The sequence below is a fragment of the Petromyzon marinus genome, chromosome 64, assembly GCF_048934315.1.
Source record: "Petromyzon marinus isolate PM22_M1 ecotype Great Lakes invasive population chromosome 64, UKy_Petmar_22M1.pri1.0, whole genome shotgun sequence".
NCBI lineage: Eukaryota > Metazoa > Chordata > Hyperoartia > Petromyzontiformes > Petromyzontidae > Petromyzon > Petromyzon marinus.
This window is the reverse complement of record NC_133730.1, coordinates 9896317-9910827: the sequence shown is the minus strand read 5'-3', so window position 1 is coordinate 9910827 and position 14511 is coordinate 9896317. Positions and strand designations below refer to the sequence as shown.

Below are 14511 nucleotides of genomic sequence, written 5' to 3'. Positions count from 1 at the left end.
CATCGTTATAGACATCATGGACATCATTATAGACATCATGGACATCGTCACGGACATCGTTATAGACAACGTCACGGACATCGTTATAGACAACGTCACGGACATCGTCACGGACATCATTATAGACATCATGGACATCGTCACGGACGTCACGGACATCGTCACGGACATCGTCACGGACATCGTCACGGACATCGTCACGGACATCGTCACGGACATCGTTATAGACATCATGGACATCGTCACGGACATCGTCACGGACATCGTTATAGACATCATGGACATTATTATAGACATCGTCACGGACATCGTTATAGACATCATGGACATCATTATAGACATCATGGACATCGTCACGGACATCGTCACGGACATCGTTATAGACAACGTCACGGACATCGTCACGGACATCGTTATAGACATCATGGACATCGTCACGGACGTCACGGACATCGTCACGGACATCGTCACGGACAACGTCACGGACATCGTCACGGACAACGTCACGGACATCGTCACGGACATCGTTATAGACATCGTCACGGACATCGTCACGGACAACGTTATAGACAGTCACGGACATCGTCACGGACAACGTCACGGACATCGTTATAGACATCGTTATAGACATCGTCACGGACAACGTCACAGACATCGTCACGGACAACGTCACAGACATCGTCACGGACAACGTCGCGGACATCGTTATAGACATCGTCACGGACAACGTCACAGACATCGTCACGGACAACGTCGCGGACATCGTCACGGACATCGTCACGGACATCGTTATAGACATCATGGACATCGTCACGGACGTCACGGACATCGTCACGGACATCGTCACGGACATCATCATGGACATCGTTACGGACATCGTTATAGACATCGTCACGGACATCGTTACGGACATCGTTACGGACATCGTTATATACATCGTCACGGACAACGTCACGGACATCGTCACGGACATCGTCACGGACATCGTCACGGACATCGTTATAGACATCGTCACGGACAATGTCACGGACAACGTCACGGACAACGTTATGGACATCGAACACGGACATCATTACAGACATCGTTATAGACATCATCATGGACATCGTCATGGACAACGTTACGGACATCGCCACGGACATCGCCACGGACATTGTCACAGGAGACATCATTGGTGACGATGATCACGATGATGATGATGATGATGCTGCTGCTGCTGGCAGTGGTAGCGGTGGTAGCGGTGGTAGCGGTGGTGGCGGTGGTAGCGGTGGTAGCGGTGGTGGCGGTAGCGGTGGTAGCGGTGGTGGCGGTAGCGGTAGTAGCGGTGGCTGCGGCGGTGGTGGCGGTGATGGCGGTGGTAGCGGTGGTGGCGGTAGCGGTGGTAGCGGTGGTGGCGGTAGCAGCGGTGGCTGTGGCGGTGGTGGCGGTGGCTGCGGTGGCGGCGGTGGTGGTGGTGGTGGCGGTGGTAGCGGTGGCTGCGGCAGTGGTGGCGGTGGTGGCGGTGGCGGTGGTGGTGGTGATGGTGGCGGTGGTGGTGCGAGGCTCACGTAGCTCTCCACCTCGGCGCTCTGCCGCACACCCCACTGGAACATCCCGGTGAGACTCATGGCGTAGGACAGCGCCAGGCCCACCTGCCCCGCGGCCAGACCTCACGGGGAGACGTGGGGGGCACACGGGGAGAGACGGGGAGACACGGGGAGAGACGGGGAGACACGGGGAGACACGGGGAGACACGGGGAGAGACGGGGAGACACGGGGAGACACAGGGAGACACGGGGAGAGACGGGGAGCAACGGGGAGACAAGGGAGAAACGGGGAGACGTGGGGGGCACACGTGAGAGACACGGGGAGACACGGGGAGACAAGGGAGAAACGGGGAGACGTGGGGGGCACACGGGAGAGACACGGGGAGACACGGAGAGACACGGAGAGACACGGGGAGACACGGGGAGACACGGGGAGACACGGGGAGAGACGTGTCGGGGAGACACGAGGAGACACGGGGAGACACGGGGAGACACGGGGAGACATGGGGAGACACGGGGAGACACGGGGAGAGACGGGGAGACAAGGGAGACACGGGGAGACACGGGGAGACACGGGGAGACACGGGGAGACACGGGGAGAGACGTGTCGGGGAGACACGAGGAGACACGGGGAGACACGGGGAGACACGGGGAGACACGGGGAGACATGGGGAGAGACGGGGAGACACGGGGAGACACGGGGAGACACGGGGAGAGACGCGCCGGGGAGACATGGGGAGACACGGGGAGACACGGGGAGACACGGGGAGACACAGGGAGAGACGTGCCGGGGAGACACGGGGAGACATGGGGAGACACGGAGAGAGACGTGCCGGGGAGACATGGGGAGACACGGGGAGACACGGGGAGACACGGGGAGACACAGGGAGAGACGTGCCGGGGAGACACGGGGAGACACGGGGAGACACGGTTAGACGGAGAGATGTGGGGAGACGCGAGGGGCACACGGGGCGAGGTGGGGCCGCGCGGCGAGGTGGGGCCACGTGACGAGGTGGGGCCACGTGACGAGGTGGGGCCACGTGACGAGGTGGGGCCGCGCTCACTGCTGGAGATGAAGATGGAGCTGAAGGAGACGGCGGTGACGAAGACGGCACAGAGGAGGTCGAGCCTCACGGCGAGCCAGCGGGAGGTGGTGAGGAAGAGGAACCACGCCTCTACACTCACACACCAGACAAAGATCCCCCGTGTAGCCTACACAGACCGCCGCGGCAAGTGCTGTCAGCGAGCAGCAGCTATGAAGGTCGGTTACAGCACAACACACGCACACACACGCACGATCACACGCATACACGGAGTTGCGGTGAGTATGGTGATGAGCGTGGCGGTGAGTGTGGTCGTGAGTGGGTGAGCGTGGTAGTGAGTTGGTGAGTGTGACGGTGAGTGGGTGAGTGGGTGAGTGCGACGGTGAGCGTGGTAGTGAGCGGGTGAGTGTGGCGGTGAGCGTGGTAGTGAGCGTGGCGGTGAGTGTGGTAGTGAGTGGGTAAGCGTGGTAGTGAGTGGGTGAGCGTGGCGGTGAGTGGGCGAGCGTGCCGGTGAATGGGTGAGTGTGGCGGTGAGTGGGCGAGCGTGCCGGTGAATGGGTGAGCGTGGCGGTGAGTGCTCACCGGTGTGCACGTCCTGCAGGGAGTCGAAGGTGCTCTGGAAGTGCCTCTGCACGTGGAACGCGCGCACCACGGGGAGACCCTGCAGCGACGACGACAGGTGGGAGAACACGGGGCTCCTCGCTGGGGGCGGGGCGGGGACAAACATAAAGAGCGGAGCACCAGTTCGTAGAGACACGCGGGGACACGTGGGGACACGCGGGGACACGCGGGGACACGCGGGGACACGTGGGGACACGCGGGGACACGTGGGGATACGCGGGGACACGTGGGGACACGCGGGGACAAGTAGAGACACGCGGGGACACGCGGGGACACGCGGGGACACGCGGGGACACGCGGGGACACGTGGTGACACGCGGGGACACGTGGGGACGCCGATGGGGAGGTGCGGCACCTCCTCACCACCTCCTCACCACCTCCTCACCACCTCCTCACCACCACCTCCTCACCACCTCCTCCTCACCGGTGGCCTCGAGCCTCTTGATGTTGCGTGCGGTGAGGAGGTAGTAGCGGCGCAGCAGGAAGAAAACGACGAGCAGGGGGACGACGGGGATCATGACCCAGGGCACAACGCCCACCGCCACGCTCATCGCACCCACGATCTGCAGGGACGTCTGGGGGGGGGGGCACGGGGGGGGGGTTGATATGTCGACGAGGTACTGTCGTCGTCATCGCAGTCGTCACAATCGCGATCGTCGCCACGATCACCACGGCCACCATCATCGTCATCGTCATCACAACCGCCATCGTCATCACCGCCATTTGCCGTCACCATAACAACCACCGTGATCATCACCGCCATCATGACCGCCACCACCACCATCTCCGATTAGCACGGATGGCTACGTACGGTGCGAAAGAAGTTCAGCACACACGTGTAAAATCATCATCACCACAACCACCACCATCATCACCACCACCACCATCATCACCACCGCCAATGTCACCACCATCATAAACCATCACCACTCCCATCACTGCCATTTTACTACCACCACATCACCACATCTCCATCTACACACGACCATCATCACCACCACCAAAGACAAAGGCCCCCCCCATAGCCTGGATAGACTCTGTGTGTGTGTGCAGGGACCGTTTGGGCAAGTGCTGTTAGCGAGTAGCACCACCTATGAAGCCCGGCACGGCACACGAGGGGGTGGGTGGTCAGCACCACGCCCGACCGCCTTTGTCTCCCCGGTGGCGATGTTTACTACACACCGCACCAGGTACTCATTTGAGGCTGAGTCGACCTAGGGGAGGCCCAGGACCGGTTCAGATAATCGTCAGCGCGCTAACCGCTGCACCACCGCTACCATCGCCGTCCACCATCGCCGTCACGGTGATGTCAGGCTCAGCCTCACCTGCGCAAAGTCGAGGAAGGTGATGGGCAGGAGGTCGTCCATCTGGCCAATGTCCTTGGAGAAGCGGTTGAGCACCCGGCCTGCCATCGACATCACCACCATCACCACCATCACCGCCATCATCACCACCACCATCACCACCACCATCATCACCACCACCATCAACACCATAATCACCACCACCACCTTCACCACTATCACCATCATCCCACCATCACCACCATCACCGACATCACCGCCATCACCACCACCATCACCACCATCACCAACACCATCATCACCACCACCACCACCACCTTCACCACCATCACCATCATCACCACCACCATCACCACCACCATCACCACTGCATCACGATCTACAACCCTACATGACATCATCCACATCACACCATCACCACGTCAGCGGACAGACACATGGACAAAACAGACAGACTAACAGATGAACGGATAGACCGATGAACGGACAGACAGATGAACAGACAGTCAGATGAACAGACAGACAGATGAACAGACAGATGTACAGTCAGATGAACAGACAGACAGATGAACAGACAGTCAGATGAACAGACAGTCAGATGAACAGACAGATGTACAGTCAGATGAACAGACAGACAGATGAACAGTCAGATGAACAGACAGATGTACAGTCAGATGAACAGAAGGACAGATGGATACCCAGATGAACAGATAGACAGATGAACAGACAGATGTACAGTCAGATGAACAGACAGATGTACAGTCAGATGAACAGACAGATGTACAGTCAGATGAACAGACACATGTACAGTCAGATGAACAGGACAGATGGACACACAGATGAACAGATATACAGATGAACGGACAGAAAGATCGACAGTCAGATGAACAGACAGATGTGCAGTAAGATGAACAGACAGACAGATTAACAGACAGACAGATGAACATATAGACAGATGAACGGACAGATGTACAGTCAGATGAACAGACAGACAGATGAACGGACAGACAGATCGACAATCAGATGAACAGACAGACAGATGAACAGTCAGATGAACAGACAGACAGATGAACAGACAGACAGATGAACAGACAGACAGATGAACAGATAGACAGATGAACGGACAGATGTACAGTCAGAAGAACAGACAGACAGACAGATGAACGGACAGACAGATCGACAGTCAGATGAACAGATAGATAGATGAACAGACAGATAGATGAACAGATAGACAGATGAACGGACAGACAGATGAACAGACAGACAGATCGACAGACAGATGAACAGATGGACAGATGAACGGACAGACAGATGTACAGTCAGATGAACAAAAGGACAGATGAACAGACAGATGGATACACAGATGAACAGACAGACAGATGAACAGACAGATGGACACACAGATGAACAGACAGACAGATGAACAGACAGACAGATGAACAGATAGACAGATGAACGGACAGACAGATCGACAGTCAGATGAACAGACAGACAGATGAACAGACAGATGTGCAGTCAGATGAACAGACAGACAGATTAACAGACAGACAGATAAACAGACAGACAGATGAACGGACAGACAGATAGACAGATGAACAGATGGACAGATGAACGGACAGACAGATGGACAGATGAACAGATAGACAGATGAACAGATAGACAGATGAACAGACAGACAGATGAACAGATAGACAGATGAACGGACAGACAGATAGACAGATGAACAGATGGACAGATGAACGGACAGACAGATGGACAGATGAACAGATAGACAGATGAACAGATAGACAGATGAACGGACAGACAGATAGACAGATGAACAGATGGACAGATGAACGGACAGACAGATGGACAGATGAACAGATAGACAGATGAACAGATAGACAGATGAACGGACAGACAGATAGACAGATGAACAGATAGACAGATGAACAGACAGACAGATGAACAGATAGACAGATGAACGGACAGACAGATAGACAGATGAACGGACAGACAGATGGACAGATGAACAGATAGACAGATGAACAGATAGACAGATGAACGGACAGACAGATAGACAGATGAACAGATGGACAGATGAACGGACAGACAGATGGACAGATGAACAGATAGACAGATGAACAGATATACAGATGAACGGACAGACAGATAGACAGATGAACAGATAGACAGATGAACAGACAGACAGATGAACAGATAGACAGATGAACGGACAGACAGATAGACAGATGAACAGATGGACAGATGAACGGACAGACAGATGGACAGATGAACAGATAGACAGATGAACAGACAGACAGATGAACAGAACGTATTCTTGGTTATTTCGGTAAAGTCGCGTAGGGAAAGAAAAAAAATCAGAATTAAAAGCAAATAAACCCCACGACGTTTCGATCGCAACCCAAACGGTCTTCTTCAGGTGGAGAGAGATAAAAAAAAATGAACAGAACGATGAAGAGACGGACAGAGGAATGGACGGACGTACAGTCAGATGAACAGATGCACACAGAGGTGAACAGACGGCTTTGTCCGAGCAGCGTCTCTCTCGCGTTGGCGGCGAGGCGAGCGGCGGCGGCCTCACCGATGGGGTTGACGTCGTAAAAGTAAACGGGGGCACGCAGCACTGAGGAGAACATTCGGTTGTGCAGCACTCGCGACGCCGTCACCAGCACCTTGAGGAACAGCAGGCAGCGGGCCATCCCCAGCAGCACCACGCCCAGCGTCACACCTGCACCGTCACACCGTGCCGTCACACCGTGCCGTCACGCCGCGCCGTCACACCTCGCCGTCACACCTACACTGTCACACCTACACTGTCACACATACACCGTCACACCTACACCGTCACACCTACACTGTCACACATACACCGTCACACCTACACTGTCACACCTCGCCGTCACACCTACACCGTCACACATACACCGTCACACATACACCGTCACACCTACACTGTCACACATACACTGTCACACCTACACTGTCACATCTACACCGTCACACCTACACTGTCACACCTACACTGTCACACCTACACCGTCACACCTACACTGTCACACCACACCGTCACACCTGCACTGTCACACCTACACTGTCACACCTGCACTGTCACACCTACACTGTCACACCACACCGTCACACCTGCACCATCACATCTACACTGTCACACATACACCGTCACACCTACACCATCACACATACACCGTCACACCTACACTGTCACACATACACCGTCACACCTACACTGTCACACCTACACTGTCACACCTACACTGTCACACCACACCGTCACACCTGCACCGTCACACCTGCACTGTCACACCTACACTGTCACACCTGCACCGTCACACCTACACCGTCACACCTACACCGTCACACCTACACTGTCACACCTACACTGTCACACCTACACTGTCACACCTACACTGTCACACCTACACCATCACACATACACCGTCACACCTACACCGTCACACCTACACTGTCACACCTACACCGTCACACCTACACCGTCACACCTACACCGTCACACCTACACCGTCACACCTACACTGTCACACATACACTGTCACACCTACACTGTCACACCACACCGTCACACCTGCACCATCACACCTACACTGTCACACATACACCGTCACACATACACCATCACACCTACACTGTCACACCTACACTGTCACACCACACCATCACACCTACACTGTCACACCTACACTGTCACACCTACACTGTCACACCTACACTGTCACACATACACTGTCACACCTACACTGTCACACATACACCATCACACCTACACTGTCACACCTACACTGTCACACATACACTGTCACACCACACCATCACACCTACACTGTCACACCTACACTGTCACACATACACTGTCACACCTACACCGTCACACCTACACCGTCACACCTACACTGTCACACCACACCATCATACCTACACTGTCACACATACACCGTCACACCACACCGTCACACCTGCACCGTCACACCTACACCGTCACACCTACACCGTCACACCTACACTGTCACACCTACACTGTCACACATACACCGTCACACCTGCACAGTCACACCACGCCATCACACCTGCACCGTCACACCTACACCGTCACACCACACCATCACACCTGCACCGTCACACCTACACTGTCACACCATGCCATCACACCTGCACTGTCACACCTACACCGTCACACCTGCACAGTCACACCACACCATCACACCTACACCGTCACTCCTGCAAAGTCATACCACACCATCACACCTACACCGCACTATACCACACCACCACACCTACAGCAGCGCCCCATTCATAGTAGCACCACGCCCAGCGTCACACCGTAACACCACCCCTACAGCACACCGCACCATCACACTTACACCGCACCACATCACACCACCACTCCTACATCTGACCAATACATTTACATAACCCCCTCGGGAGTGTAATGGACTAATCCATGAAAACCCCCCCTCCCTGTTTGTGTGATGGACTGACCCAGACACAATTATAATGGACAGACCGATAAAATACCCCCACCTCCATGGGAGTGTAATGGACTAATCCATGATAACCCTCCATGGCTGTGAGATGGATCAACCAACACACACAATCATAATGCACTGACCAATAAAAGACCTTACCCCACCTCTGCGGGAGTGTAATGGACTCGTCCACCATAGCCCCCCCCCCCCCCCCCGCACTTACACCCCCCCAGCTGAGCGTGAGATGGACCGACCCGCATATATCCCGATGTAGTAGGAGAGGTCAAGGGGGTCCGGCTGAGACCCCGCAGTCTCGTTCAGGGTCCCCGTCGCGTTCCACTTCATCACCACCTCCTGCTGCGTCGCCCTGCACGCCGCATGCGCGCGGGACGTGCCTAGGTCAGCTTAGAGAGAAATGTGTGCATGTGGCACAGCGGGTGTGCGCGCCTGTGTAGCGGTTAGCGCGCTGCGCTACGAACCCGGCGACCCAAGTTATATTCCCGCCCACGGCCAACACCGGTGATGATTATATGAACTAGTCCTGGGCCTCCCCTAGGTAGACTCAGGCTCAAACGAGTACCTGATGCGGTGTGTAAACATCGCCGCTAGGGAGACAAAGGCGGCCGGGCGTGGTGCTGGCCAGCCACTCCCTCGTGTGCCGTGCCGGCCTTCATAGGTGCTACTCGCTAACAACACTTGTCCCTACAGTCTGTTAAGGCTACACGGGGGATCTTTGTCTTTGTTTGCGTGTGTGCGGAGCGCGTGTTGAATTGCGACGAACCAGTAGGAGAGCCACCAGTCCTGCAACACGTAGAGAACCTGGGGAGACAAAGACGGACAGACACTCACACTCTGACCGAAACAAAGCTCCCCCGCATAGCCTTAACAGACTGTTGGGGCAAGTGCAGTTAGCAAGCACCTGTTAAGGTCAGCATGAAACACGAGGGGGTGGGTAGCCAGCACCACGTCCGGCCGCCTCCCCATTGGCGATGTTTACACACCGCACCAGGTTTTTATTTGAGGCTGAGCGGACCTAGGGGAGGCCTAGTACCGGTTTGGACAATTGTCACTGGTGTTGGTGGCCGTGAGCGGGAATTGAACTCGGGTCGCCGGGTTCGTAGCGCACTGCACCACCACTCCCCAATAACAACAACCGCCATTCGCCACTAAGTGGCGGTGATGTCACCACGACGCTTGTGCCAGGCTATGTGCACGTTAAGGCCACGTGAAGTATTGAAGGCTCGCTGGCAAGAGGTTATGGGACAGACCCTGCAGGTGCCATGGGTCGACTGACTGAGATGAGTGGCCGATGCACCACCTGTGCCCCCTACCGTACCAACTTGCTGTATTCTAGCCACCCGGTGCTCCACTCGTTGTTGTGAGCGTCACTCCTCTGCCCTCCGTTGTTGCTGGCGGGCGACTGCCTCCAACTGCCCAGTAGCGTCCTTCACGAGCCTCTTCCACAGAGGCCGATCTTGACACCGCTGGTACCAGTCATCGGCAAGTCCACTCAGCTCCACATCCTCTTGTACCACATCACTCCATCTCCTCTCCAGCCCCTGCCACGCCCGTTTAGCCCCTTCTATCCGGCCGAACGAAAGCTGTTTAGGCATGCAGTGGCTGGACATGCGGGCTACATAATCTAGCCATTAACACACACACACAGACACGCGATCCGGTACAGCTGGGACCATTTGTTGATCAAGGTAAGGACCCACTGAGCGATGTAGCTCAGAAGAGACCTGGTAATCACAAATGATCACTCGACGAAGTGGCTTTACCATCATCATCATCACGTGGAAATCGCTAGTGGCGGTTAAATTACCGTAAACGCGTGGTGATGTTGATTCTAAACGTGGAAGAGAAGAACCAGAGGATCCAGAGAAAAATCCACGTGACCACAGGGAGAGAGACAGACACGCAGACTCCAAATATAAAGCAGCAGGCGTCAGGGTTGGGATCGAACCCACGACCTCCTGTACACCAGGCGAGGGATATAACATCTCCAAGCCCCCGAAGCACGATGGACAGAATTTTAACTGGTGCCTGTTTACCGGGTCCATCACCTGAACGCGTTTGAAACTGGCACCGGACCGAAGGCTGGAAACCCCCAACGAGCCCCCGCCCAGTGCGATGAGCGTCGCTAAGGAAACCCCGCCCATCACCTCCCTGGGAGTCACGGCAACCGGGACACACGGCAACCGGGAGACACGGCAACCGGGAGACACGGTAACCAGGCATCACAGCAACCAGACGTCACGGCAACCGGATGTCACGGCAACTGGGCGACTCGGAAACCGGTAGATATGGTAACTGTGCATCACGGTGACCTGCTGACCCCTCACCGTGGCGCCCACGTTGACCGCCAGCAGTAGAAGCAGCATGGCGATGCTGGCGCCGGCCCTGAAGTAGCGCTTGTACACCGAGAAGCCCACGTTGCCTTGGGCGCGGTGCTCCTCCATCACGCCCACCGGTACCCCCTCCTCCTGATCACCACGGCAACGGGACGTCACGGCAACCGAGCATTACGGCAGCCGGGAGCCACGGCAACCGGCGAGACGCAAAAACAACGGGGACGTGCACGAGTGTCACCCGGAGCTCTCGTGGGGAAACTAAACAACACACCCTCCTCGTCCTCGTCGCCACGGTTACTGGCATCGTGGCAACGGGTAGACGAACACAACCAGGAGATATGGTAACCAGGAGATATGGTAACCAGGTAACGCGGCAACGAGGGGACGTGATAACCACTTATCCATTCCTGGTGTAGCAGATAAACACGGTAACGCTGTAATTGAGAGACACAATAACCGGTTGCCATGGTAACTGGGTACCACAGTAACCGGGTACCACGATAACCGGCTCGCTCCGCACCTTGCTGTCGGAGACAATGCTGGAGTCGCTGGTCGCCGAGGAGAGGGTGCGCTTGCTGTTGCCGTGGCGATGGTCGCCAGGGACGATGTCGTCGGGCTCCTCGTGGTCGTCGTGGCGGAGGAGCGTCGTGAAGTCGACGCCCGAGCGGAGGAGCTCGGAGAATGTGCCGCGTGCTGTCACGTGGCCCTGACAACCGGCGCCGCAACCACGGCAACCGTCACCGCCGTGGGACAAGCGCGTAGCAACAACAACCACGGCAACCGTCACCGCCGTGGGACAAGCGCTTAGCAACAACGACCACGGCAACCGTCACCGCCGTGGGACAAGCGCTTAGCAACAACGACCACGGCAACGGCCGCCGCCATTCGCCAACTGAATGGTGGCGACGTCGCCGCCACGGCACGTCGTGCCAGGCTAGGTGCACCTTCAGACCGTCACGTGAAGTACGGAATGCTCTCCGCTGTTGCTGGCAGCAGGAGGTCACGGGACAGACCCAGGTGCCGTGGGTTGACTGCTGTGCCAGGATAGGTGCAGGAGGTCACGGGACAGACCCAGGTGCCATGGGTTGACTGCTGTGCTAGGCTAGGTGCAGGAGGTCACGGGACAGACCCAGGTGCCGTGGGTTGACTGCTGTGCCAGGATAGGTGCAGGAGGTCACGGGACAGACCCAGGTGCCGTGGGTTGACTGCTGTACCAGGCTAGGTACAGGTGTGCCACGGTGGCTAGGAGATGTTAAATACCTTGCCTGGTATACAGGAGGTCGTGCGTTCAATCCCGACCTCGATGCCTGCTGCTGCTGTATATTTGGCGTTTGTGTGTCTCTCTCTCCCCGTGGTCGCATGGATTTTTATCCAGGTCCTCCAGATGTTCCCTCTACATTCTGAATCGACATCACGCGTGGCTGCTGCACATTCCACCACGACGATAAGCCACTGAGTTGAGCTGCCACTTGTGATCGGCTTCTACGTAGTTCAGTGGGGCCTTATCTGGTTGGTTAGCACAGTTGGCTACGTACGTTGCGAAAGGAGTTCAACATACAAACTATGCATGTATGCGAAAGAAGTTCAACATTAATCTTTGTTTTTTTTCGGTAAAGTCACGTAGAAATTAGAAAAAATAAAATTACATAATATATTTCTACGTGACTTTACCGAAAAAAACAAAGATTAATTCCTGCAGTCACGAAAGCACCAAATCTAGTTTGAAGTTAAACATACAAACTATGCATGTATGCGATTTCATTTGAGAAATGGGACAGAGCCAGGTGCCATGGGTTGACTGACTGGGATGACTGGCAGATGCACCAGCCGTGCCACCCACTGTGCCCACTCGCTGCTGTTGGGGGATGACTGCCACCAACTATGCTAAGACTTCGCTGACCAGATTCTCTGGGTCTTCTCGGCCACAGTCATGCCCTCCCTTCCCTGTGCTTACAAAACGTGGAGCCCTCTCATGGAATATCTGCGCTGGTTTGCAACATTCAGGCTGGCCTGCCTACGATCCACCCTGGGTTTAACCACCAGGCTGTGGGAGGAGCTCACAGAGCATTAAAAGATCTGGACAAGGTCCCATCGGTGAGCTCCTCCGGCAGGCAAGGCTGCGTTGGCTGGGTCGTGTAGCCCGCATGCCGAAACAGCTTCTATTCGGCCGGATCGAGGGGGCTAAACGGGCTCGGCACGGGTTAGAGAAGAGATGGAGTGATGTGGTACAGGAAGACGTGGAGCTGAGTGGACTTGCTGATGACTGGTACCAGCGGTGTCAAGATCGGCCTCTGTGGAGGAGGAGGCTCGTGAAGGACGCTACTGGGCAGTTGGAGGCAGTCGCCCTCCAACAACAACGGAGGGCGGAGCAGCGACGCTCGCAACAACGAGCGGAGCGCCGGGCGGCTAAAATTCTGTGAGTTGGCACAGTGAGGCGCACAGCTGGTGGTGCGTCTGCCGGTCATCCCATACAATTAACATTGACACACGCGCACACACACAGATATTCCCCGTGTAGCCTTGACAGACTGTTGGGGCAAGTGCTGTTAGCGAGTAGCAGCACCTACGAAGGCCGGCACGGCGCACGAGGGGAGTGGTGTGGCCAGCAACCACGACCTCGCCCACATGTGAGTGGCTGAGCGTGCGCCCCTCCCCCCTCCCCGCCTCCTCCTCCTCCTCGTCGTGCCGCTCACCTCCTTGAGCACGATGATGTGAGTGGCCTCCTGCAGGAACTGCAGTTGATGCGTGACGAGCACACGGGGCTTGTCCTCCAGCAAGCCGCAGATGCACCTGCAAGCACACAAGCAAAGGTCCCCCGTGTAGCCTTCACAGGCTGCCGTGGCAAAGTGCTGTTGGCGAGTAGCGGCACCTCCTAAGGCCGGCACGGCCTTTGTCTCCCCGGTGGCGGCGTTCACGCATCGCACCACGTACTCATTTGAGGCCGAGTCGACCTAGGGGAGTCCCAGGACCGGTTCAGATAACCGTCACAGGTGATGCCGTGACCTGATAACATGGTAACTTGGTAACGTGTTCATGAGGTGACCTTGTGACCTGGTGATCCAGTAATCTGGTGACCCCGTGACCCGGTGACCTGGTAACTTGGTAACGTGTTCATGAGGTGACTTTGTGACCTGGTGATCCAGTAACTTGGTGACCCCGTG

General features: G+C 56.1%; 1 protein-coding gene across 2 annotated transcripts in view; it reads right to left on the bottom strand.

The window, feature by feature from the left end:
* ABCC4 (ATP binding cassette subfamily C member 4 (PEL blood group)) overlaps positions 1-14511 on the bottom strand; it is a 270766-nt gene that overhangs the window by 19077 nt on the left and 237178 nt on the right. For both annotated transcript variants that reach the window (XM_076054137.1, XM_076054138.1), the window contains exons 14-24: positions 14044-14140; positions 11871-12056; positions 11342-11482; positions 9778-9815; positions 9251-9363; positions 7079-7225; positions 4516-4595; positions 3615-3765; positions 3152-3271; positions 2591-2701; positions 1548-1648 (exon numbers count right to left, since the gene is read on the bottom strand). In XM_076054137.1, coding sequence (XP_075910252.1) covers positions 1548-1648; positions 2591-2701; positions 3152-3271; positions 3615-3765; positions 4516-4595; positions 7079-7225; positions 9251-9363; positions 9778-9815; positions 11342-11482; positions 11871-12056; positions 14044-14140 — 1285 coding nt within the window. The remainder of the gene's footprint in view (positions 1-1547; positions 1649-2590; positions 2702-3151; positions 3272-3614; positions 3766-4515; positions 4596-7078; positions 7226-9250; positions 9364-9777; positions 9816-11341; positions 11483-11870; positions 12057-14043; positions 14141-14511) is intronic.